This window comes from Bicyclus anynana, chromosome 20, assembly GCF_947172395.1.
Source record: "Bicyclus anynana chromosome 20, ilBicAnyn1.1, whole genome shotgun sequence".
In the NCBI taxonomy this organism is placed as follows: Eukaryota; Metazoa; Arthropoda; class Insecta; order Lepidoptera; family Nymphalidae; genus Bicyclus; species Bicyclus anynana.
Window position 1 is genome coordinate 12,477,654 of NC_069102.1, and position 27,240 is coordinate 12,504,893.

General features: G+C 38.8%; 1 protein-coding gene across 1 annotated transcript; it reads right to left on the reverse strand.

Moving 5' to 3' along the window:
* Positions 1 to 10,792: 10,792 nt before the first annotated feature.
* LOC112047661 (uncharacterized) lies at positions 10,793 to 27,078 on the reverse strand. The gene is made up of 16 exons (XM_052887775.1): positions 26,722 to 27,078; positions 25,586 to 25,765; positions 24,016 to 24,193; positions 23,143 to 23,322; positions 22,124 to 22,300; positions 21,272 to 21,390; positions 20,324 to 20,465; positions 19,618 to 19,694; positions 18,947 to 19,166; positions 18,013 to 18,201; positions 16,841 to 16,938; positions 15,771 to 15,890; positions 14,702 to 14,860; positions 13,517 to 13,666; positions 12,522 to 12,698; positions 10,793 to 11,138 (listed from the first exon to the last, which is right to left on the reverse strand). Exons 1-16 carry the CDS (start codon positions 27,004 to 27,006, stop codon positions 11,073 to 11,075), a joined length of 2,517 nt encoding a protein of 838 aa, XP_052743735.1. The 5' UTR covers positions 27,007 to 27,078; the 3' UTR covers positions 10,793 to 11,072.
* Between the last annotated feature and the right edge of the window lie 162 nt (positions 27,079 to 27,240).

Below are 27,240 nucleotides of genomic sequence, written 5' to 3' on the forward strand. Positions count from 1 at the left end.
TTTTGCATGTTGCATTGTTTTTAGGGTTCCGCAGTTAACCAGTCTGTCTGTCCGTTTGTCAGCAGATTAACTCAGAACTCTCTTTCTTAGTATGTAAGTACTTAAAATCTCTGATTTTTCATGTATATCATCAAGCAACAAGCATGACAGCAAATTGGTAAAATATAAGATCTTTCTAACAAAAAACTTCGACCACCATCAAATTCACAAAAATAAACAAAAAAGCGAAAATAACATCGTATGTGCTACCTTCTGATCACTTTGAAGGCGGTGCCACGCTAGTGGCGTATAAATTTAATTCGTTTCTAAAAGAACTGGAAAGAATTGTCTGAAAATCCTAAAACTTAATGATTTAGACGGCTTTAGTTAAAGCATCACAGCTTCCTAAGTGTCTTCATGTCATTAAATAAAAAAATGTTTGACGGCCTCCGTGGCGCAGTGGAATGCGTGGTATTTTACAAGACGGAGGTTCTGGGCTCGATCCCCGGCTGGGCTGATTTCTTAAAGGTCTGGCTAGTGGGAGGCTTCGGCCGTGGCTAGTTACCACCCTACCGGTAAAGACCGCCAAGCGATTTAGCGTTCCAGTACGATGTCGTGTAGAAGCCGTGAATTTTCATCCTCCTAATAAATTGGCTACCTTCCCATCTTAGATTGCATCATCACTTAGCACCAGGTAAGCAGGGCAAACGTGTAAAAAAAAAGTATTCAAAATTAAATTAGTCCTTGACTGCGAGACTCATCTGTTTATAAGAGGCCGTACAGACTACTTTAGTATTTCAGTGGAGTGCGAACAATTTTTGGATTCACTTCCCACACATTGGGAAGTGAATCCAAAAATTGTTCGTACTCGACTAAAATACTAAAGTAGTCCAACCTAGGCATAAGTGACGACGCAGTCTAACAGTGCTATTCATAGACGTTGTAAGGGAACCCCCAGGGAAGCATTCACCCGCTGATTGTCAAATTTTTAAACAAATAGAGGTTAAAAAGACACTCAGCGGCTGAATGATCCCCTGGGGGTGCCTCTACATAGTCTATGAATTGCAATTCTATCCATACCTCTGACGGTTTCTACTCGGTATCATACCGGAAGGTTATCGCTTGGCGGTACGTCTTTACTCTTTAGTTTCGTAATGCGTCCTCAGGTAGGTATGCGTATTTTAACACTTTGCATCCATAAAGGTACGCCGCTAAAAAAATTAAAAAAATTTCAAATTTAATAAATAGCCTCCTATCAGTGCCTGAAGACAAAAGTCTTCGAATAGACTTGGTCGCTAACTATGGGTCTCATAAGAAAGCTCAGAGCCACACAGCAGGCGATGGAACGAGCTATGTTAGTAGTATCTCTGTGTGATCGAATCAGAAATGAGGAGATCCGTAGAAGAATTAGAGTCATCGACTTAGCTCAACGTGTCGCAAAGCTGAAGAGGCAATGGGCGGAGCACATAGCTCGAAGAGTTGATGGCCGTTGGGGTTCCAAGGTGCTGGAATGGCGACCCTGCACCAGAAAGCGCAGTGTTGGTCGACCCTCCACCAGGTGGGCTGACTACATCAAACGAGTCGCAGGTATCCGCTGGATGCAGGCAGCTCAGTATCGTGATGTTTGGAAGTCCCTACAATAGGCCAATGTCCTGCAGTGGACGTCCATCGGTTGGCATGATGTTGATGGCAGTGGCGTAAATCCCGAAAAACCTGTTTAGTTTTTGATTAATCCCTAACTCGTCGTTCACTATAAAGTAAAATTAGTAACATACTCGTATTAGGGAGTATTAGTTAGGTACGAGATGTTGTGGATAATATTTTACAAATTTTCTCACATAAGGGGCCCCTGTAGTCCGGGGCCCCGTATATACTAATCTATACTAATATTATAAAGCTCTGAGTCTGTTCGCTTGAACGTGCTAATCTCAGGAACTACTGGTCCGATTTGAATAATTCTTTCAGTGTTAGATAGCCCATTTATCGAGCAAGGCTGTATATTATCTCTGTACTCCTACGGGTACAGGAACCACGCGTGTGAACGTCAGCAAGTCATTGATACGGCGGTAGCTACGCCCCTGCCTCCTGTAAAATAGTGTTTTTTGAGATATTGAATTAAAGTTGCAATAGGTTTTTTTTTTTATTTTTTACAAGTTATCCCTTGACTACAATCTCACCTAATGGTAAGTGATGATGCAGTCTAAGATGGAAGCGGGCTAACTTGTTAGGAGGAGGATGAAAATCCACACCCCTTTCGGTTTCTACACGGCATCTTACCGGAACGCTAAATCGATGGCGGTACGTCTTTGCCGGTAGGGTGGTAACTAGCCACGGCCGAAGCCTCCCACCAGCCAGACCTGGACAAATTAAGAAAATCTCAATCTGCCCAGCCGAGGATCGAATCCAGGGCCTCCGTCTTGTAAATCCACCGCGCATACCACTGCGCCACGGAGGCCGTCAAAAGGCCGCCGTAGGTTACTCCTATAACTTCATTAGGGCAACCAACTACCTACCATGACTTAGAAGAAACAGATTTCTAAGTCGTATACACTTACATTACATTCTAACTATACATTTTAGCGGTTGAATTAAAAGGAAAACGAAATGAACAACGAAAGTAACCCATGCAGCGCTGCAGCGGCTGGATTCCGCGCGCCGCGTCTCGGACGGAATGCGCTCTACGTATAGCTACGTAATAATAATACAAATTACGTGTCACTCAGCTGATCTGTGTTATGCTTTGGTGATCCGCAAACAATACCTACTGAACCAATTTTAATTGCCCTGTTGGTACCGTGGTAATGGGCTTGGGGTTATGAGGTACTGGGTTAGAATTCTGGTTTAGGGCATTAAACATTGAAAACCTTGGGCAGTAAGCAGGTGATCGCGTTACGAAAAGAGTAATCGCGCGCTCAAATCGTTACACCACCAGTCCTTGTCGTTATCGGTAACATCATCAATGGGGATGATGACTAGGTTTGAATATTATTGATTTTTACGAGACATTCGGGTAAATAAGGTCAATTTTAAGTAATTCATATGTAAAAAACAAAGATTGGCTTAATAGTTGCAAAAGAAATCTATACTAATATTATAAAGAGGTAAAGTTTGTAAGTTTGTAAGTTTGTCACATTTTTTAAATGGGGTAATCTTCGGAACTACTGGTCCGATTTCAAAAATTCTTTTACCAGTAGAATGCTACATTATCGGGGAGTGCTATAGGCTATATTTTATATTGGTACCACATATATTAGCCGAGTTATCACAGTTTTTGTCATCTATACTATAATATTATAAAGAGGTAAAGTTTGTAAGTTTGTAAGTTTGTCACATTTTTTAAATGGGGTAATCTTCGGAACTACTGGTCCGATTTCAAAAATTCTTTTACCAGTAGAATGCTACATTATCGGGGAGTGCTATAGGCTATATTTTATATTGGTACCACATATATTAGCCGAGTTATCACAGTTTTTGTCATACAGGTCGGACTGAAAATCCTCTTAAACAGACTTATTCGCATGCGCTGCCTTAACTATTGTGTAAAATTGAAATTAATGTATGGAGACTTTATGTATCTTTAAAAGTTCTACAAAAAAGTCCGCGACACCATATATCTATCTTCTATATATTAGCAGATATAGTACCTTTTGTGTTTTAAAAAATATTAATTTTATATACTTAGGTTTACGTCATTATTTATACAACTAAACTTTAAACGTTATTAAAATAAATTATTTAATAATCACGAGGATATTATGGAGATAAGATTTGCCCTTTACAGTATGTTAATTAGTTAAATAATTTCGGAGATAATACAAAATTTCTAAAAGACGCAGAAATTCCGCTATATGACGCCCGGCACTTTTATTTACATAGTTCCCGTTCCCGTGTGAATATGGGGATCAAACATAGCCTATGACACTCGCAAATAACGTAGCTTTCTATTGGTAAAATAATTTTCCAAATCGGTCCAGTAGATCCAGAGATTACCTCCTACAACCACACGAACTTTACCTCTTTATATTATTAGCATAGAAGTCTTTATTTCTCTTGGTCATACCACCACTCTCGAAGGACTGGACCGATTTTGCTAAGGGTAGGAGTAAAATAGAGAAGTTACAGGGTAGGGTAGGGTACGGGTAGGGAAGCGTAGGGGTAGTGTAGGGGTAGGGTAGGTTTAGGGCCGGGTTAGGGTAGTGGTAGGGTAGGGGTAGAGGTAGGGTAGTGGTAGGGTAGAGGTACGGGTAGGATAGGGAAGTGGTAGGGAAGGGGTAGGATAGGGAAGTGGTAGGGGTACGGGTGGGATAGGGGTAGGAAAGGGATAGGGTATGGGGAGGGTAGGGGTAGGATGGGGGTAGGGTGTAGGTAAGGGAGGGGTAGGGTAGGGGTTGGTTTGGGGTAGGGTAGGGGTAGGGTAGATGTAGGGGTTGGGTAGGGTAGGGTTGGGGTAGTGGTAGGGTAGGGGTAGGGGTAGTCGTAAAGTTGACATCGAAATTTACGCGGACGAAGTCGCGGGCGTCCGCTAGTAAGCTTATAAAATTTCAAAATCTACTAAAATTCTTTTATCGTAATTAGATATTTTTTTTTACATTTTTAATTTTTTAGCTTCCTTACATTAAACGTGACATGTTTCAACATATTATGAACTATTAACATAAACGCACAAATAACAGAGATATAATTTTATAATTTTGTTTGAACGCCCATACAAATCTAACGATTAGCGAGCCAACGACGTCACTAATTCGTGCCATTTTGTATGGAGCGTTTTTCAGGGATCCGTGGCAGTGCCGCAAATCTGACCCTTTAAATCTCTGTAGCTCCGAAAGTAATGATCGCAGATATCCTGTTACTTTTAGAAAATTGCATTACTATATAATTAAAAACACTGTCATCATCCCTATTCCTTTATCATATGGTAGTCATGGCAGATATTGTATTATTATTATAATATACATAACATATTTAAAGCAATTTGGATAAAGTAACGGTGAATACCTTAAAATTTTAAAACCTTTCCATATAGATTAATAATTGACAACCTCGTCTGGACGGTATACATTGGGCCCAAACGACCTCCCCCTGTTACCCCTCGTGTTACAATCTGAATGATTCACGGCCCAATCATTGGAACCGCTGCTTCGGTGAACTGCTCGATTAGAATTGTATGTCCGATACGTAAAATTGAGGAAATTAACTTTTTACTGTAAACATTTACATTTCATTAGATTGCGGTCCAGTTTTACTACCTACCTATGTAATATCGCATATTGTTACATCGACGAATATTGACAATTTCAATCTTACTTGATCAATGAAAATCTTTTTTGAATTTGCTAAAAACCAAAAGTAATATAAAATTTAATTTTGTGCGATATACCTGAAAGATTGTCAAAGAATTGGGGGTTTCTAATTTTGCTTCAGTCAGTCAAAAGCTTTCCTGAGGTCAACTGTAAGGATCACATCACAAAACCACGCCACAGCAAGAAACGTTGATAAGGCATGTATGGCAGCGTCGTAGCCCCCTTTTAGACCAAACTCAAGTTGGAGGGGCTGGAATTTTTCTTTCAAAATGTTGGTGTATTAGACAGACCTTAGACTATTAATAACTGGACGTTATTTTTTTTTCACACATTAAATACATAGAATATTCGATTACTGATCGATGTTTGGCTGTTTCGTCAAAAGAATCGATTCTTTTTATAAATTGTTTTTATTAAAAATTTGATAAAATTAAGGTTTAAATACTTTGAAATGAAACGTTACTCCATCTTTTACTAAACTACAAGATTTTGGCCGTTTTTATGCCATTTAACTACACAAACCGGCATTTTTAGGGAGCTCCTTACACGACGAAAACGATTACAACAATGAAACATCGATTCTGTAGCAACAGTTTTTATAAACGCATTAGATCATAGATTTTTGATCTTTGCCAAAGGGGTAACGGTTAGCGAACCAAGTCCTGTTATTAATGGTCTAAGGTGTATTCATTGTTCATGTTAGACTTTCGCTAAATAACGCCTGCTGCTATTTAATATCTTACTTAATGTTGAGTGATATTGCTTTTAACAGTAGAATCTTATTTAGAATTGCAGTCTATAAAGATTTTTAAATTAGCATGCAAGCCTTGAGTTATACAAAAATATCTCTGCGCAGACTACCCTCCAGATGTTCATTTATTCAGCAACCCTTTATCGAGTGGCCTCCAGTTGGTCCAGACGATTTTATTTAAGGGAGACCTTGCAATCTGAATGTCGCTGCGATTTCCAACCTTTTTACCCATTTGAAAATAGACGTGGGTTGAAACTATTACTATCTTCAGTTTGTTAACTATCGATGATGTATTCTGTGTTCTCCACTAAAAGCTGAATAGTCCAAACGTGAGTCATCAACCCATATTCGGCTCACTGCTGAGCTCGAGCCTCCTCTCAGAATGAGAGGGGCTAGGCCAATAGTCCACCACGCTGGCCCAACGCGGATTGGCAGACTTCACACACGCAGAGAATGAAGATAATTCTCTGGTATGCAGGTTTTCTCACGATGTTTTTCTTCACCGATTGAGACACGTGATATTTAATTTCTTAAAATGCACACAACTGAAAAGTTGGAGGTGCATGCCCCGGGCCGGATTCGAACCCACACCCTCCGGAATCGGAGGCAGAGGTCATATCCACTGGGCTATCACTGCTCAACAACACTGCCAAACGTGAACCTAGACCTAATGAAAAATGTCACTCTGAATTTAGCAAGGTTTCTGTATACAATTAAAAAAACTGTCATAATCCCTATTGCGAAAACCTATGAAATAAATTATTTATTTCTTGAGGCCCACGAAACCATGACTAACATCTTACACCAGTGCCGGATTAAGGTATATTGATGCCCTATGGGCCCGCCTATCCTTAAATAGGTATTGTAGTTAGAAAGAATTAATTAAAAAAATAACATCTAGGTACGTATTGTACATAGAATATGTATATTTTGTTCCTCCTGCTAATGTCCGATGCTAGGCAGGGTCGGCATAACCTGACTAACATTTTTTTTAACTTTCCGGAAAACATAATTTTTTTTCCCGACCGTGCCCTAGACGGGATTCTCTAAGCAATTGTATAAATAGCTTATAGGCTAATCCAGGACTGACTAACAGGTGTTTGTGGCCCCTTTGAGAAAAAGGTTGAATACCCTTGCTGTAGTGGTTAGCAGTGTAACTTCGGGACTCTTGGTCCTGGGTCTGGTCCTGGGATGTGTACGATTAAAAACTCAAGCCACTAATTAAGTGGTTTGGTTGTAATATATGTAGGTGCATACACTGATCGACAACCTAATGCACGCCACTGATAATACATACTACATACTAGCCGAAGCCTTGCGGCTTCACCAGTGTAGTGGCTCTCTAGTGGTAAAAGAATTTTCAAAATCCGTTCAGTAGATTCCGATATTATACAATACCACAAACTTTACCTCTTTATAATAATAGTATAGACGGACGCCGGTTTCTTACTCCGCCCATATGTCAGCCACTGACGAACAAATAAGGTCTGCATGCAGCTTTAGCGCTGCAGGCTGCAGGCATGTGAGCTTTGATCATCAGTGGTTGACATTAGACGTCCTTAATCCAGCCCTGTCGCAAAATCAGTTTCTTAGCGGACGTCTACTTACTTTAAAGTTAAGTTACCAACCTGCTTATACGATAAGCAGTTTTCGATATTTCAGACCTTACGTTTTTAATATATAAAGATCAGTATAACTTAATTAAAAAACATCCCAGCAAAATATAACAGCGACAGATTTTAAATAACCATTAAAACGTGAGCGCCATTTTTGCCAATCGCGGCGAACCGCGAATCGATAGCGTTCTGAATTTAAACTGCGTGTCCCCGCCATTTTTGTCGGATCTAATGAACTATTAAACTGTAATTTGGGTGCGCGATGCCAGCTAGATGGCTCTGCGCGCACGTATTGATCGGGGGGGCAGTTCTCAAGTTCTGCCAAGTCACGGAATGTATTGCTAGCTATTGTGGCGAAAAATGACGGGGGCCGGAGTGGGCATGGGCATAGCTTTTGAGTTCCGACTGCTGGCTATTAATGGCTCGCCCTGCTGGGGATTTGTTTTTTTTTTTTTGAACAAAAACGTCCGATTGCAATGCGTGCTTGTGTTGTGTGGCGTTTCTGGTGAAACATTAGTCTTTTTTTAAATGCGAAAGGGTGGGATATAAAATGTCATTGGCCCATTTATAGAGTGGTGCAATTAGGTATCTAATTAGTAAGTACCTAATCTATTATCTACGTCGCTATATATAAAATTAAATTCTCTTGGTCACGCCATAAATATTTAAAAACAACAAGCGATTTCATTTTTATTAATGATCAATTGATATAGGAGGATAACCCGCTTTGTAACGTAACGCGTTACGGCGCCACTCTGTCGTATGGCTTCCGTTTCTCTCACGCATACGGCAGCAGATTCAAGTTTTCATTTCTGTCGAGCGTGACGCGACGCATGGTTTTTTTAATGTTTTCTATTACTTACTTTGTTGGTTTTTACAGGACGAAAAATTAAGAGGATTACCGGCAAAACCTTGCCTCTCTACCCTACCTCATAACAGCAGCAAGTTCTATATTGGAACGGGTATCCAAACCTGCTCTAATAGGATCTTACCAAAGGCTAGGCAGGGAGAAAAACACAACCGGAGTGTTAATAGATTGTCAAGGAATTTCTTAACCCTACATCCCTTGGTGACAAGTGTTGGACTTTGCTCGGAGTTTTTCTCTCTGCCACGCGATGGACCTGGCACCCGCACGGTGAATCCATTGATTGATATATATTCGTCTCGTCACCTTGTGGTAAATCTTCGAAAACTAATGTTTAAATCGAAATTTATGGGTCTCTAGGGTTGCTGCTGACGACTGGGGAATATAGGTGACGAATGGGGTATCTAGTGATAAACCGTAGATTAAAAAAAAATAGGTTTTGCTCCTACATGGACAATTGAGGGACTGGAGTCTAGACCCTTTAAATTCTTATCTTATATGTGAGCTGACATACTTAATATTTTCAGCTTTTTATAATAACGAAAGTCCGGCAAAAGCATTAATCCAACGTTTCAACCACTATTTTATTTAAAGTATCTTTGACGTCTCGTCCACTTACGAACGTGTTATAATATTTAAGATGCCTTTTAGGAATTCCCTTTCAAGGTCTTCTTGCTACTTTTCAGTAGTTGGTGGTGTTTGCATAATTTAGGACGGAAAAGTGGGTTCGAATCTCATTAAAGTTATCATTTATTGAAATCAACATTAAGAAATCGATAATATCCACTTTGTGAACACGCTTATCTATCTTAATCTATACTAATGTTATAAAGCTGATGACTTTGTTTGTTCGTTTGCTTGAACGCGCTAATGTCAGGAACTACTGGTCCAATTTGAAAACATTTTTCAGTATTCGATAGCCCATTTATCGAGGAAGGCTATAGGCTATATTTTATTTCTGAATTTCTACGGTAACGAGAACCACGCGGGTGAAACTGCACGGTGTCTACTAGTATATATTTAAATGCGAAAGGTCATCACGGAATATCGATAACATCTTGACGTTACGTAGTTCACAGTTAGTAGACGTTCTCTATGGACGAATTTTGCAAAAGGGCCGACTTACGGAGGTCTAAGGGCGGACGAAGTCGCTGGCGTTCGCTAGTATACAATTTATAGCTAAATACATCTTTTGACTGCCTCATTGGTAGTGAGCTGGTTCAGCTACGGTCAATAAGGTTCAGGGTTCGAATCTCAGGTTACGCCAACAAAAAAAATACGTTATTAGGATTTTGGTTCGATCCCCACCTGCTGTAGTCTGGATTTTTTGAAGTAATAACTTCTTATGGGAGATAAACCGCTTCATAACGTATCGCGTTATGGCATCACTCTGTCTGGCATCCCTTCCTCTCATATATACGGCAGCAGGTTTAAGTTATTACTTCTGTCGAGCGTCCCGAGAGGCACAAGTTTCTTTTTCTGATAGTGCCCGTAGGCTCCTTATTGGGACCTCAGCGTCACCGGGGGGTTTGGGCGAGCGCAGAAGCATCGCCAGCACGGCTATTCTCTAACGAAGTTTTGTTTAACTCGCAAGTGCAAGTTTCAAATTCACCGCTATCCTTCTCATTCTATAGTATCGTGTTAAACAGAGAGAGATAGAGGTGTTATAAAAATATCGTTACAGAATAGCCTAGCTGATGGGGCCCGAAGGTAGAAGCAGAGATGGGCGGAACGACTCTCTAAGGACGTCTACTCTGAGATTCTGGACTATTGTTGTAGAGTAATTGCGGTCAATAGGGATGATGACAGTTTTTTAAATTGTATATAAATTAAGAGTACGCTAATAGTAAAGCAATTTTGTAAAAGGAACAGGGTATCTGCGGCGCTGCCGCGGTTCCCTGAAAAACGCCCCATACAAAATGGCACGAACTAATGACGTCATAGGCAATGTAGTGATCTTAGATTTGTATGAGCGTACAAACAAAATTACTAATATCTTTGTTATTTGTGAGTTTATGTTTATAGTTCATTTATTAAAAAATGTCACATTTAATGTAAGGAAGCTAAAACTGTATGAATTTTCATCTAATTACGATAAAAGATATTTAATAGATTTTGGAATTTTATAATCCCATTTATTTTGCAAATATCCAGACAATTTTTGCTTTTTATATATAAATTAGTTAACAATGACCCTATTTACCCGAATGTATCATAAAAATCAATATATTCAAACCTAATCATTATCCCCATTAGGTAAATAAGACAGCTTTTAATATAGATACTTAAATAGATTTTTATTAATTAAATTTGTACAAAATATGACAATACCTAACATTCATTACATCATTACTTTAGGAAAACCTGGATATAAGAATAATGAAATTCACGATAATAGTAGGTACGTATTACGAACGTCATACAGGCGACTGTTACTGTACCCATGCTATCTGAAAAATACTTTAGTATCAAATCATTGTTTATTCGTAAACCGATTTTTTAAATAGCCATTGTAATTACAATCAAAACTAATTAGACTAGAGTTAAGTCAACTTATGTCAGGGTAACTCATTGTATCTGACAGGATAAGTTAACTGATTGCCACGATCCCACGAATACAGCTCCTGTAAAATACAAACATACAAAATTAATATTGCATATCTATGAGTAACATAAAATTCAAAATATCTACCTACTTATCTTTTTATAGGTACCTACTTATCTACCTAGATGTCGCTACCAATATCAAGAAAGCCGATGAGACGAAATAAAATACCTATTTAGTTAATTTAGCACATACAAGTAATGTTAAATAATATTTTATTTAAAACTCTTACAATGAAACATTATTGCAATAATGCTAAACGAATGAAGAAAAAATAATAAAAGACCGATTACAAAAATTAAACATTCCGCCATCTTGCAGAAAAAAATGGAACCGATTTCTTCTACAGCTAAATTATTGCAAATAAAAAGTGATTGTAGCGCCCCCAGACAAGGTTTATTTCTGGTCAATCTTTTTCTTGAATAAGGTTCAAATCGAAAATATGGTTTGCAAAATGGATCTAACAAGATTCATGAATTTTGTCATAGATGTCGGTGTATGAAATTTTAAAAAATAAATAAAAATAACTAATTGTCTGATAATCTTCTTGTCATGACATCACAGGTTCTGACCATGACAATATTGAGATATTAACTCTCTATATACGAAACTTTCAACAAATAGCCCGGAGTTCAAATTATGTTGTGTTAAACAACATGCCTCATAGCAAAGATTTTATAGTACAGACATGTTACGTGGCTATAAAATCACCGCAAAAATTGATCCGAATTTTTCTACTCCACTGAGCGCACCCATGCAGTTTTGTGTTTACTTACATTATATATTATATAAGTATATTTTTGACATACTTCCTGAGCACACAATTCGACAGTATAGTCAATATATTTTATGTAGATATTAATTGTGTAACTTTAGTTGTTTACAATGGTACTAAATGAAATTAGGACAATTAGCCACTATTGTTCGCTTCAGTTTCGACGCGCTAGTGACATTATCATAAGATCTTTGCCTCATAGAGTTTGGCCTTTATCATTTCATACTGATTTTGAAATCTAAACTTGTAAGCTGCAAATCCCGCTCTCTCGTAACGGAGGAATACCAGGTCAGCCAAAGATTTTAAACTACTAGATATGTCATTAACACGTCCAAACTGAGGCGAACAAAGGCTAACTGTCTTTTAATTTAGTCACATAGTAAACAACGATAGTTATTTAAACAAATAATACCTAAATATTGTCTACAATGTCGAGTTGTGTGCTCAGAAAGTGTGAAAACTAATACATAAATAGATATATAATGTAAAAAGTAAACACAAAACTGTGCACGTATGCGCTCAGTGGAGTAGAAAAAATCGTTTCACTTTTTGCGGTGATTTTTAGGCACGTATGTCTATAGTATAATATATCGTTGGGCCAGAGTGATCAAAAAAGATGAATCTTACCCTATGTGTATGATCGTAGCCAAGTTGCGTTGTCTTTCTAAACGGGTTGGTGAACTGTAGTGACACTTCTACCGGCTTGCTGAGGTACAGGTCTATGGCAACCGTCACCTTGCTCTCCCGTTCGGTTGCTGAGTCCAGTGCGTATAACACGCCGCATACTATGAACATTTCACCCATCTACAAGTGAATACATCATTATCAACCCATATTCGGCTCACTGCTGAGCTCGAGTCTCCTCCCAGAATGAGAGCGGTTAGGATAATAGTCCACCACTGTGGCAAAATGCGGAATGGCAGACTTCACACACACAGGGAATTAAGAAAATTCTCTGGTATGCAGGTTTCCTCTGGATGTTTTTCCTTTACCGTTTGAGACACGTGATATTTAATTTCTTAAAATGCACACATCTGATAAGTTGGAGGTGCATGGCCCGGGACGGATTCGAACCACTGGCTATCGAGGCACTGAAGTGAATACATAAAAAAAAAATTAAGTGTACGTCGGTGATTTTAAAAATAACTGTGATTTCTCTTAAAAGCTTATACACGATACTAAAACATAAACTAAGTTTTTAAAAATTTTTGCCTGTGTGTTTGTCCGAGTTAATCTCTGGAATGACTGAACTGATTTGAAATTGAAATTGAATCTGGGACTTTCACTGGAAAATAGAGAAGATTATTGAGCAACATATACCTACTTTTATCCAAGCAAAAATACACGGTTCGTCGTTTTGTTTGTCAAACGGTCGATTTTGTCGTTTTTTTGTTCAATTGCAATACTTATTATCAATATACTACGCGGTTTCACCTGCGTAGTTCCCGTTCCCATAGAAATACGGGAATAATATATAGCCTTCATCGATAAATGGGCTATCTAACACTGAAAGAATTTTTCAAATCCAGTAGTTCCTGAAATTAGCGCGTTCAATCAAACAAACTCTTCAGCTTTATAATATTAGTTTAGATTATTATTGCATTAATTATATAGTTGCTCACTTGTTTATGATTTAATGATATGTTCCAAATATAATTGATGTTGAGGTCATCTTTGTTGGGGTCGAAGCTGAGTTTGGCGACGGCCGTGTTGTTGGAGTCCGCCATAGAGTAGATGGCCCACAGACCGTTGTCGTCAGCACTGAAGTCCACCTGGCGACGGGAATTGCAATATGTAACCATTTGAGGTAGTTCCAAAAGAGGAATACAACGGGAACGCAGGTATTCCGCCATATAAAAATTACATTAAATCCTTTATCCAAAGGTTGTCTGGTAGATATTGCTATAAGCAATAAGACCGCCTTTGCACATACTTGTTTTCTATGTTTTCCTTTGTTTTCTTTGTTATTGTTTTTGTTTTGTGCAATAAAGTATAAATAAAAAAAATAAAAAAAAAATAAAAGTGTATGGAGATGATAATTTGATGTTTATATAATTATCTGGTTAAATAATTGGCTTAATAAAGGTATGTTTCTTGAAGGAAACTTAAACTGTTTTTGTTAGCTTCTTGCTCAAAAAGTTCGCCGGTGTATCAAAGCGGCGAAGTAACATTTGAAGCAGTATTATTTTTCTTTGAATTATTTTTTTCAGCTACCAGCAAGGTTAACAAACAAGTAAACGGACAAACGAACCAATCATAAGCCTTCAAAAAATATCGTTAAACTCAGGCCGTTGGTCAGCGGTCTTTGCTTGTCCTCGTTGGTGACAAATTAAAGATGAATTATTATGTTTTTGTTCAAAATTCACATGGCGTCAGATGTGACGTGTAATACGTATTCCCTATATTCACTTCCAGTAGGGGGATATAAGGATAGCTTTGGACTTGGTTACATTTACAGTAGCATAGCATTATTGTTATATTTAACTATTGCTATTAGCGTTAGCGAAGACTATAATCGACAAACTCAACGTTCTCTTGACTACACAGACGAAGTTTCCACCGCTGCGGCGTGACTGTCTATACCAGTAGGTAAACCACGTTGAATACACCGGTACTAACTTCTTGCCCCACGTCTATTTAATCATATATTCGCAATTAGACATTATACCTATGCCATTGATGACAACCAACATTACCGTAGCATAACAGACTAGCAGCGCCATCTAGTAATACATTTTACAACTTAAATTACGATTTTACTCTAATCGAAGTTAGACGAAAGGTGTCATCCCTTTTAAGTTTGTCACCTGATTGTGTTGTGCACTGTACAGTCTCCCATCAGCATGCGGCAGATGGACTGACTTGATCCTGCTCTGCGTGAGGTCGTAGCGGATGATGTCTCCCGGGTTCCCTGATTCGTTGGCTTGGTAGAAGAACGAGCCACTGTATACGATGTGACCGTTGCCCTGGGAATGTCATCAAACATGTAAATACTTTACAGTAATTTCAACGTCTTATATTTTACTTTGAAGACGAATAAAAGGCAATCTTAATTCTTTAAAGCAGTAGTTCCCATACTTTATTGGATCCCGACCTACCAAACAAAAACGGACTAAATTGGGACCTACCTCTTGACCGTCTTTAAAAGGGCGCATAAAATATTGGTAACGCTCAGGTTACTAAGTCTTTGTGGTCATGTTGTGTCATCATTACAGTCAACAATAAATAATAATTATTGTAAATTAATACATTTATTTCTAGTCGGTGGCCATCCGGCTGTTCGTCCGATCGGATTTCTTGTATCATGGCCTACTCAATATTCGCTCACAAACGTACCCAACAGTACCCAACCCACCTTTGGGTCGCGACCCAGAGGTGGGTTGGAATTACTTTACTGCTAGGTATAGAGATTCCTTTTTAGAGTCCCGCACCCAAAGCGTAAAATGGGCAGCGAGTTAACTTGTTAGGAGTAGGATGAAAATCCACACAGTTTGAGACATGTGATATTTTATTCCTTACACGTTGTACGTAACTGAAAAGTTGGAAGTGCGTGCTCCGGACCGGATTCGAAGGCAGATGCCATATTTACGGGGCTATCACGGCTCTCCTTAAAGAGTTTGTATTGTAGTGTCTTACACACTAATTTTTGGATTTCAGTACAAGTTGTATTGTCACGCTAATATTATTATGGGGTTTGTGTGTGACTGAAGCAATTTGGCTGAAATTTGGAATGGAAATGGATTTTCTTCTGCTTTTCATCCCGGAAAAAATCATGGTTCCCACGGGATTTGTGAAAAACTGAATTCCACGCGGACGAAGTCGCGGACGTCCGCTAGTAATAATATATATAGGTAAGTTTATTGAAATAATTCTTACAAAGAATGGTTTCTGCAGCTTATGAAACTCATCAACCTGGTCGGACTTGAAACTGGATTTGCTGCGGTACTCTCGCAGTCTTTCTACATCGTTTTCTTGTGTCGTCCATAGCTTTTCTTTCTGAAAGGAAAACAATTATCAACAAGCTTACGATCATCAAACTGCGTCGTTGATCCAGTGGCTATGTGGTTTCAGATCATATGGTCCTGGGATCAAATCCTGGCTCGGGATGACATAGAGTTTTCTTTCTTCTAAGAAATTTTCAGTTAACCCAGATAAGCCTAAAACTATGTTCAGCCCAGAGTTGGGAAGTTGGTGGTGTTTTCCCGCGTGCCTCGGTGAGTTCATTAAGGTGTAGGTACCAGTCTTACCATTAACATTTGATACTCTTTGGTGATGTGACCAACTTTTCCGAAACTTTTTCCGCTGGCCTACTCACGAATTTGGTCTTAATTATCAACATATTAAAATAAACATCAAATCAATTGACAAAATGTCATTTACCTACTGTGTTATATTCACCAGTAAGTAAGCACCGGATGACATTTTTAACATAGAATCTCAATTTCGTATATGTCAACTTGCATAGGTGCGACAAAGATAGTGAATAAGAGTCGTAGCTCATTAGATCCACCCGGGACCCGACCCGCATTGCCTCGCCTCGAGTGGTTAGTACATTTCGTATGGATTTATTGGCATGCGCTCACTACATCAACTCTGTACCACCACTGGATCGCCTCGCTCGCGAGGAGGCCACGGGTGGTCGGCGAGTGGACCACTCGATGATAGTTCGCTATTTACATGCTTGCCTCGCGTGAAATGCTACTCGCAAATTCGTTGACCACGCGAGGTTCACTGGTGACAACGTGGCGTCCACTCGTGGTCGACCTGTCGACTATAAGTGGACGCCTAGCGACGAGGCGGTGCAGGTCGGGTCCCGGATGGATCTAATGAGCTATGACCTTTATTGCTCGCTGTAATAGGCTATTAATATAGGCTAATAATAATGATTATGATCTTTATGTTGAAGTGGTAATAATTAATTTGAGTAGAAAGAAATGATTTGTTACCTGACTGTCAGAAGCGTTTGAATCTCTCAGCCAAGCTCCAAACAATTCTTCTTTATACCGATGGTAGACAGGCTTACCGATGGCGTACAGTTGGCAGTCTAAAATTACAATAATATCACTTAAATTCTTTTAATCTGTATTAAAAAAAGATATTTACCATTTTGCCTTTTTTAAAAGTGGTAAATATCTTTAAGAGGTAAAGTTGTGGTCTTGTAGGGGGTATTCTCTAAATCAACTGAACCGATTTTGAAAAACCTTCTACTACTAGAAAACTACGTTATTTGAGTATATGGTTATACAGGGTATTTCCCATAACTTCAAAGTGTTGACAAGTTCACTTATAGGAGCCGAATTGCATAACTATTTTTTCAACAAAAAAGAATTGTTTTTTTCATACAAAGTAATTAAAATAATTCCGACTATCTATATCTATCATTGCATTTAAAATACGTAATCGTAGTAGTAAGACTGTCGACGAGATATTGCAACTCGCTCCGCACTTTACTAGTAAGCTACTTCATGATATTTATCAATAAATAAATATCCCAAAACCTTCTTCGTATTATGTTTTCAAATTGTGCCAAGTTTCACTTGAATTCATTAAGTATTTTCAGCGTGATGTCCGGTCAACAAAAACACAGACAGACAGACGGAGAAAAAAAAATTTTAGCTTTAGTATCGATTATAGGTAGGTATATTACCCTCCAACATAATTTTAAAATATCTTCAATGTACAGAATTGGACATGTCACAGTTTTATTATTAAGTACTAGCGGACGCCCGCGATTTCGTCTGCGTGGAATTTAGTTTTTCACATAAAAGTAGTCTATGTGTTAATCCAGGCTATAATATATCTCAATTCTCAATACCAAATTTCAGCTAATTTGGTCCAGTAGTTGAGGAGTGAAAGAGTAACAAACATTCATATCATCAAAATCATCAGTTTTCGCAAATCTCGGGAAACCAAGGATTTTTTGGGATAAAAAGTCCCAAAGCCTATGTGTTAATCCAGAGTAAAATCTATTTCCATTCCAAATTTCAGCTAAATCGCTTCTGTAGTAGCGGCGTTATAGAGTAACAAACATCCAAACATACATCCAAACATCCATACAAACTTTCGCGTTTATAATATTTGTAGGATAGATAGATAACAATGAAAAAAACCAGCTTACTGAGGTTCCTAGTCAACTTGTATCCAGCTGTAGAGTTCATAGTGGAGATCAGTAGCAGGGCGCGGTCGCAGCGTGGACAGGATGGACACTTCTGGACCTTGCACAGCTCCTCATACGACGTGAGGACGGGAGGAGGGGAGCCGAACTCCATCGGCTGCTGAATCTGGTTTTGCTGGTTAGGACCAGCATCTGTATAGTAGAAGTAAACACATCAATCAATATATCACAATCAATATGTCGGAAAACGGATTGACATCAGAAGCGGATTTAAAGGGCAAAACACTAATGAAAGTCTGTCAGATCTATTAATTGCCACCAAGAATGTTACCAATAAACCCTAAAATTTCAGAGAATAAACTTGAGTGAAATTCCGAACTTGTGACCGAAGGAAGTAGGGTTAAAGACGTCTTTTGAAACTAGTTCACACTTATCCCAAAATGAAGGATTGTCCAACAAGAGGTGTGGATCAAACGTCACAACAAGAATGAGCTAGGCCGCCCGAACGGTCTCCCACTACTCCCCACCTAATTCACGAAACATTTCGTACTATCTCGGCTCGTGTAATCACCGATAGAATGACCAGGGGTTGCCTGGTAGAGATTACTTATAGTTATAATTCCGCCTTTGCATGTTAAGTTTAAATTATCTTTTTAAAGTTTTAATTTATAATTGTATTTTTGTGTGCAATGAAGTATTTCTTCTTCTTCTCACTCGCGCCGACAAATATATAATTAAAATAGAAGTGTCTGTATGTGCTTTCAACATAACTTTGTTTTCTCAACTGCTTATTATTATTAGTAGGCCATCGCCTAAAGTTGCAAGTACATAAAACAAGCGCCCAACTAAATAATACTTAATTATTTGTACTAAAAAATGTACGTGTGTATCTAGATTAGATCGATTAGAGGTCTGAGAGACTTATAAAAAGACTTACACATCAATTTAATATGTCCCTTAACAGTCTTGTTATTGAGTTCATTTTTCGCTACACAGCTGTAAAGCCTCAGGTCGTGTTCTCTGAAGCTGGCTATCTCAAGTCTCATGATCCATCTCCACGGGTCTCCGGTTGTGGAGACCTCAGTTTTGAAGCGCGATCCCTCTAAAGTTAACCCATCGCATTCCCATGCTAGGACAGGTTCTGGCCACGCTTGGATCTGAAAAACCATAGATCTAATAGAATACAGAGTACGAGTTTGGTGCGCGGTGGATATACAAGACGGAGGTCCTGGGTTCGATCCCCGGCTGGGCCCATTGAGGTTTTCTTAAATGGCCCAGGTCTGGCTGGTGGGAGGCTTCTGCCGTGGCTAGCTACTACCCTACCTACAAAGACGTAAAAGACGTACCGCCAAGCGATTTAGCGTTCCGGAAGATGTTTTCTGTGGTTCCGGTACGATGTCGTGTAGAAACCGAAAGGAGTATGGATTTCATCCTACTCCTAACAAGTTAGCCCGTTTCCATCTTAGATTGCTTCATCACTTACCATCAGGTGAGATTGTAGTCAAGGGCTAACTTTTAGAGAATAATAATTAAAAAAAGAGTACCTAAAAAATCAATAAAATGAAAACACAATATGGTCTAAAAATTAAAAAAGAAAGAAATTCTTACCTCACATTCGATTCTGGCCGTTTTGTTGTTATGTGGCACGTAGAGGATATTATTTGGCACTCTTATGTATGGACTGACTGAAAATATTGAGCGTAAAATTAGGTACTTAGTTAGTTAGTGTATAATACATGTAAGAGAGTTATATATTACTGATAAGGCGCAGAAAACTTCGACAACAGGTTAAATTAAACTGTACCAGTAGCAATACAGTGCAAATGTAAGAGAAAGATTCTGTTTTACATAAAATTAAACAATATCAAGAATGACGATAAGTTTTCTAAAAACTAGGGCAATGAAATGCCGGAGCGTCTAAGGTCTAAACATCAACCCTTAATCGGCTCACTGGTGTGCTCAAGGCTCCTCACAGAATAGTCCAATGCGGATTGGCAGACTTCACACACGCAGAGAATCAAGAAAATTCTCTGGTATGCATGTTTCCTCACGATGTTTTTCCTTCACCGTTAGAGACACGTGATATTTAATTTCTTAAAATGCAGACAACTAAAAACTTGAAGGTGCATGCCCTGGACTGGATTTGAACTCAAACCCTCCGCAATCGGAGGGATGGGTCATATCCACTGGGGTAACACAGCTACAAGCCTTATAGAAGAGATAATTTAACCCCTCACGCTGCGCCAATGCGACTTGGCAATCCAAAGGTACATCCGACCAAAGAGGCAATTAACAATACGTTCTGAATACTTACAATGGATTTCAACATCTGTGGTCTGGTTGGCAGGTGGCTGCATGCCATTGTTGGCAAGGCAGACATACTTGCCAGTGTGCCAGCGCGACACGTTGGGGATGTTCAGAACGTGGCCGCTCACTGATGCATCGCGCCAGGAACCCTGGAAATTAACACAGAATTGGTTAATACTGACTTTAAAACATAAATGGTTAGCTATTTTATAATTGGTTAAATAACTCAAGGATCATCATCATCATATCAGCCGATGGACGTCCACTGCAGGACATAGGCCTTTTATAGGGACTTCCAAACATCACGATACTGAGCCACCTGCATCTAGCGAATCCCTGCGACTCGCTTGATGTGGTCAGTCCACCTGGTTGGGGGTCGGCCAACACTGCGCTTACTAGTGCGGGGTCGCCATTCCAGCACTTTGGGACCATAACGTCCATCGGCTCTTCGTACTCAAGGATAATTAATGTAAAATGTCATCTTGTTTTGTTTTTACAAAAAAAACTTAGGCATACTTATGCTAATAGCTACGAACAACAAGCAACAGATCACGCGTACGTGATATTGTAATAAGAAGATCAAGAAGAAGCAGGAATAAGAGAAGAAGATTGGCTACAACCAAGAAGATTCTTTGTCCAAAATATGAGACAGACTATCAGACACTAGTCGAGAAACAAGCCGTGGTCTTTTCGCTTAAATTTCAAATAGCTCTCTAATCTTTTTCATAAAGTGCCACTTCTATAAGTAGACGATGTTGGCTGCCTTGAATTATGCCCGAGTGCTTTTGTTCGTAACGAAATATTTCATTATTTTTTGAATAATTTAAAAAATTAACGTAATCGTTTCATTCAAGCCATTTTCCACATCCGACCATTTCCATAATTTTTACTTTTGAGGAGAGTTTTCTGTTCGAATTATTTTATAGAATGTATAATAGTAACTCGTTATTGGTACCTGTATAATGGGAGTGCCATCAGCCCTCCTCCACTCTATGGCAGCCTCCGGGAAAGCCTTCGGGTTGCAATCTATACGCATGGTGTCACCTTCTCTCACTATCAGTCTTGGGTTGTCCACTAAAAAAATTAATCACTGTCTTGATAAATTGTCTTTATTTTTTTTTTAAAAAGAATATTTGCCATATTTTTTATAATAATATGACCAATATTTCCATTCCCCTCCAACTAGTCAGGAATGGCTGTGCTAGGAGTGGGTACGATAATAGACCAACGGGGTGAGGATCGAACCACCACCCCTCGGTGATGAATCCAACCGCTTTTACTTTTGAGCTATTGAGGCTTTTCATTGTTTCTGCAGTGTACTGACAAATTACTTAATACTTAATTGATTACTTTCATCATCATCATCATCATCATAAGCAACCCATATATGGCTCACTGCTGAGCTTGAGTCACCTCTCAGAATGAAAGGGGTTAAGCAAGGTTAGGCCAATAGTCCACCACGCTGGCTCAATGCGGATTGGCAGACAATGATTAATTACTTTAGTAAGTCTGAATACAACCGACGAATTGATACTACTGATTCGAGAATTGAGTTAGTTTAAATTTTCAGACTTCAAATCGGGAAAACAACATCCAAACGAAAGCTCATAGCGAATTATTCGAAAACCGATGAAATTCGATTTGATTACGATGAAATTCGATAGGGAAGTGGTTTTAACGTCCTCTGTACGATACGAACCGATTTTGTAATAAAGGACGTCTGAAAGCAGACAAAGTTGCGGGCTTTCGCTAGTTAAACATAAAAAGAATATTTTACAATAAAATACTTGTATTATAGCAAACTCACACGCAAATGTAGGTGGTATAAACATTTGGTTCTCCTTAGTATAATTGTAGATTGACAAGCCTGGCTTTCCGGGAGCTCCATCTCTTCCGTCATTGCCTCGTAGGCCTTTAGGCCCTATTGGACCTCGATCGCCTTTTAGGCCTTTTAAGCCTGAAGGCCCTTGGGCTCCAGGTCTGCCTGGAAGTAAATTTGTCATAATTATTATGAAAACCAGATAGACATATTGGAAAGCTTTAGCAAAAGACACTCGACCTTGCTTATAAACAAGGATTAGGATTTAAGCCTCAAACTTCAAAGTAAAGTGATCTTTAAATAAATATACTACATATTAGGTCCTCTTTATTTGAAAGATAATTGAGGTTTAAATCATTATCCATGTTTATGAGTATGGGGGAAAATGTTTAAATAATTATCAGAAACTTCAGAAATCTACTATAAAAGAAAAGACTCGAGCTCCAGTTCCAGGTTCAGGTACCAGGCTTTTCTGTTGCTTGCAAGTTGTGAAATCAGCTTCCACCTTCGATGTTTACACACTAATTTAAGGTTATTCAAGGGACAGATAAGCAAATTGCGTAAAAACCGGCAGAACGCATGGCCCCCTATCTTGTTGCAGATATTTATGGGCACTTAACCTCAAATTAGTATAAATAAAAAAAAGGTTAAATGAAAATCTGTTTTATTACGCCAACAATAACAAGAGAAGAATCTTTTTTAAAGAAAGGCAGAGGAACTGAGAGTCTACTATGGAATACAAAAAGACTGATTTATTAAGAAGTTTAGTTACTTGTTATCACTGGCAAAGTGGAAGGGAAGAGACCTCAAGGACGCAGCCCGATGCGTTGGCCAGATTCCCACCACTCTCGATACAAAAGCACACGGAGCTCAAGCAAGCACAAGCCGCGAAAAACCGAGCCGCATGGCGCGACATCGTGCGGGAAAAAGTCGTAAAAGTGTGGGGTCACGACCCTCAGTAATGAAGAACACGACGCGGAGAGACATTAAGAAGTTTGAAAGCTCACCATCTTTACCATCCTTCCCATTTTTACCCGGGCTGCCGTCCTTGCCCGGTATACCATCACGTCCGTCTTTCCCAGGCGCACCGTCCGCACCATTTCTCCCAGAGAGTCCATCCAAACCTGGCTCACCGGGGACACCGTCTCGTCCATCTAGTCCTGGATTACCAGGGAATCCTCGTTCCCCTGTCCCCAGAAAATTGGAAACACTTCATTAAAATACGTTTAAGATATTATGTTCTACAAACTAACAGTAACAGTTATTAGTAGTAGGACATTTTGTAATAGAACTTTTAGCAGACTCAGAAGTGATTACAAAAATGAGAAAACTAATGTCGAACAAAGGTTATGATTCACAACATTTGTCAGGACAACTTAATTAACAAATCAAACTGTAACCAAAATAAGACCCAAGAATGGCAGAGAATGACCTTGAGTGAAGTCACGCACTTGTGAACGATGTGTGTAGGGTTAAAGGCGCCTTTGACAGATATCTAACACTCCCCTTTTCCACTCTAGTCACTCTCCCCGCCTATCCCAAGTAAATAAAGAATTACACAACAAGAGATGTGGACGGCTCGATTGCCACGAGCACACTGAAGCTGTTTGTACCGCAAGTCGTTGCAACGCGGCGATAACAGAACTTGTCCGGATAATGCACTGCCTATCCTGATAAACCATTATGAACTCGTTATAAGAGAAGGATTTAGCTATTTGGTATAATGTGTACGTAAAGTATTACCCTGGTTATAAATTTTGTGCATGCCGCTGCTACTAACTATATCTAATGTCAAGCAAAATGTAAAAAAGGGTATTATTGCTGGTGAACTTAAAGCAAAACTACCCTCTGTCAACAATTTCTAAAGGAGAATAACTAACCTTTTGGGCCCGGAGGTCCAACAGGTCCTCTTAACCCCGGACTACCTGCCGTACCAGGGGCTCCGGGGTCTCCTCTGTCACCTTTCGGTCCAGTAGGCCCCGCAGGACCGGAAGGACCCCGCACGCCTGGTGGACAGTAGTCTTGTGTCGCTTTACAGAATCCTTGTACTACTTTGTACTGAAAAAGATAAATGCGTAATTTTTATTGATCGCATCGAAGGAGGGACAGTTTTGGCCTTCTTTTATAATACAAATTACGGAGAAAACAAAATGAATACAGTGCGTTTGACCTTGTTGGACCATTTTTTGTAATCATATTTTTTGGATTTCTATTTCGTCGTTTTTAGACCCCTTTTAAACTTAGATGGATTATAATTTTTGAAACTTTACTCTACTATATTCCATTTCCTTATACTTTAAAATTAATCCATATTTTTCTGACATTTGTTTTGAGCATGAGATGATCAAATCAGATCAATCGTTGTTTTCCGAACCTTATCATCTTCATCTTAGACATTATTATAACTTTTGCTTAGTCGCTTTTAATATTTTCATTTGTTAAATTTTCGATAGTTCGTTAATCAGCATCGTTATGAATTTTATTTACAGCACTCGTTGGCTTCACGCCAAAGTTCAAAGCAGTAAGTATTTCCTTTGGTGATAAAAACGTTTAAAGCAAATTTATGAAGATTAATCTCAAGATACTATAAAAATTGCATACTACAGCGATTATTTGCTCAGATGCAAGTGTTAAGATTACTTGGATCGAAGGTTATTTTGCAAAATTGTTATTTTATTATTTGATACACGTGATTAATTGCCATTGACAAAATTGATTAACTATTTGATGAGTCATTGATTGCCATGGTTAAAAAGAAGGCATTTTGTTTAACCAAGGATACATGCGGTGGTTTTATTTATTCAATGACCAGTTAGCCCTTGACTGCAATCTCACCTGATTGCAGTCTCATATGGAAGCAGGTTTACTCGGAAAAGTTAGAAGTATATTCTACCCTGACGGTTTTTACGCGTAATCGTACCGGAACGCTAAATCGCATGGGGGTACGTCTTTGCCGGTAGAGTGGTAACTAATTTAAGTGTACCATTCAAACAATGAGTCACTACATCGATTTTCGTCGTATTTTCGTTTTTGTGATCATCTATTAAAGTTATTTCTACGAAATTACCTTGATTACGCTATTTCAAATCAAGTGGCAATGATGTTTTGTTTTAACAATCGTCTTATAGGAATATTCCAACAAAATAACGTAAATATCAGTTTTTCGTTAAAATAACATTACTACCTGTTACTACCACTGCTAGACTAACGTTACTTTACGTGAAAAAAGACGATTATTGTGTCATTTCGGTGAAAACACAATGGTAGATGATTGCAGAAAACGAAAATACGACGAAAAACGATGTAGTGACTGATTACTTGAATGGTACACCGAATTACATAGTAACCGTGCTGAGCTAATTTAGAAAATAATAAATCCTATTGAGAACCATAACAACTGCCCCAGAGTCTTGGTATATCAGGACTTTTGATTTTGAAAGGTGGACTTACTGGCACTCTTGAGTAACTGGTCAGCCAAACCCAGGTGTCTCCACCAGGAGCGGCGCCCTTTGCTCCAGTTCGTTTCATCTCGTTGGTGTCTTTCATCTCCAGCTGAGACTTTATCTTGGGATCGAAGAACTCCACGTGAGGGCCCTCAGTGTAGTCCTCTTGCATGACTGAGGATGTTTTCTATCAAAAATAATCTTAATTTAAATCTGTATCATCATCATCATTATCAACCCATATTCGACTCACTGCTGAGGTCGAGTCTCTTATCAGAATGAGAGGGGTTAGACCACCACGCTGGCCCAATGCGGATTGGCAGACTACATACACAGAGATTTTAGAAAATTCTCTGGTATGCAGGTTTCCTCACGATGTTTTCCTTCACCGTTTGAGACACGTGATATTATTACTTAAAATGCATACAACTGAAAAGTTGGAGGTGCATTCCGGACCGGATTCGAACCCACATCCTCCGGAATCGGAGGCAGACGTCATATCCACTGGGCTATCACAGCTCAAATCTGTATACGCCTTCTGAAAACCAATTCTAGAATATTCTTTTTAGATTTCCGTATTTTAAAAGGAAAAAACTGAATCCATTTAAGATCACTTTGTGGTATGTCTGTCAAGACCCTTTATTTCAGGAGTGAGTGGAGGTATTAATTTGAAATTTAAACTGTTTACTCAGATAATGCGCACGAAACCGCCCACAAGAAAGTGCAGTGTTGGTCGACCCCCCACGAGGTGGACTAACGGCATCAAGCGAGTCTCAGATATTCGTTGGATAAAGGCTTAGGATCTGGAAGTCCCTATAAAAAAGGCCTATGTCCTGCAGTGGACGTCCATCGGCTGATATGATGATTATGATGATGATGATGATGATAACTCAGGCACTACCGTCCCATGAAATCGTGAAAAAGATACAGCCGTTTATTCAGCAAAAAACGTATAATGTATCGACACTCAAGGGAATCAATACTCATAAGATTTTCTCAGGCACTCGATTTCAAATCTCGTATTATATAAGTTAGTATAGATGGATAGATCCTACGTATGGAACCTTTAGTGGAACAATCTAACTCGCACTTGTCCGGTTTTTTTTTAAAAAACTGCTGTAAATGAAATTGTTGTATACTCACGAGCATTGCATCCCGTTTTCGTCTATGCGAAGTAGTGCCAGTTGCTTGTCGTAAATATGCATCAATTTTCTCCTCCAATTTCATATCGATAACACTTATCACATCACTTTCCATATTGATATTATCAACATTATCCACATAGTTATATGCTTGTAGTAGTAAAGACACAACACCACACAAACAAGCGAAATACGAAATTCTCTTACAACACTGAGTGTCTCTGCTATCGACAAAATTATCGATAGAAATCTTCCGTTTGATACCTTTATTTGAAACAGCTGTCATTTTGAATTCATCTTAAATACTGATCACACAAGATTTTATTATAAATTCACATTAAACGTAAGTTTGAATTTTTTTTTATCACAAAATTCTGGCAAATTCGTTTGTAGTACGCTTCGTGTTCTAATAGCTTTCAGTTCGTCGATTTGTACACAATGTTACTGACTTATCTCTGCTGTATAATATTATATGTTGCAGGCATATTTTTGGATCAGCATTTTGATTAAATGCCTAGTT

What these genes read in the sequence shown, in the direction of transcription:
- LOC112047661 (XM_052887775.1), bottom strand. Translation starts at nt 27,006, where the DNA reads ATGACAGCTGTTTCAAATAAAGGTATCAAACGGAAGATTTCTATCGAT. An exon ending in CAAACGCTTCTGACAGTCAG is followed by an intron (nt 15,891 to 16,840) that starts GTAACAAATCAT and finishes TTTTCCTTTCAG; the next exon opens with AAAGAAAAGCTATGGACGAC. An exon ending in TATCATTAAATCATAAACAA is followed by an intron (nt 12,699 to 13,516) that starts GTGAGCAACTAT and finishes ATTCACTTGTAG; the next exon opens with ATGGGTGAAATGTTCATAGT.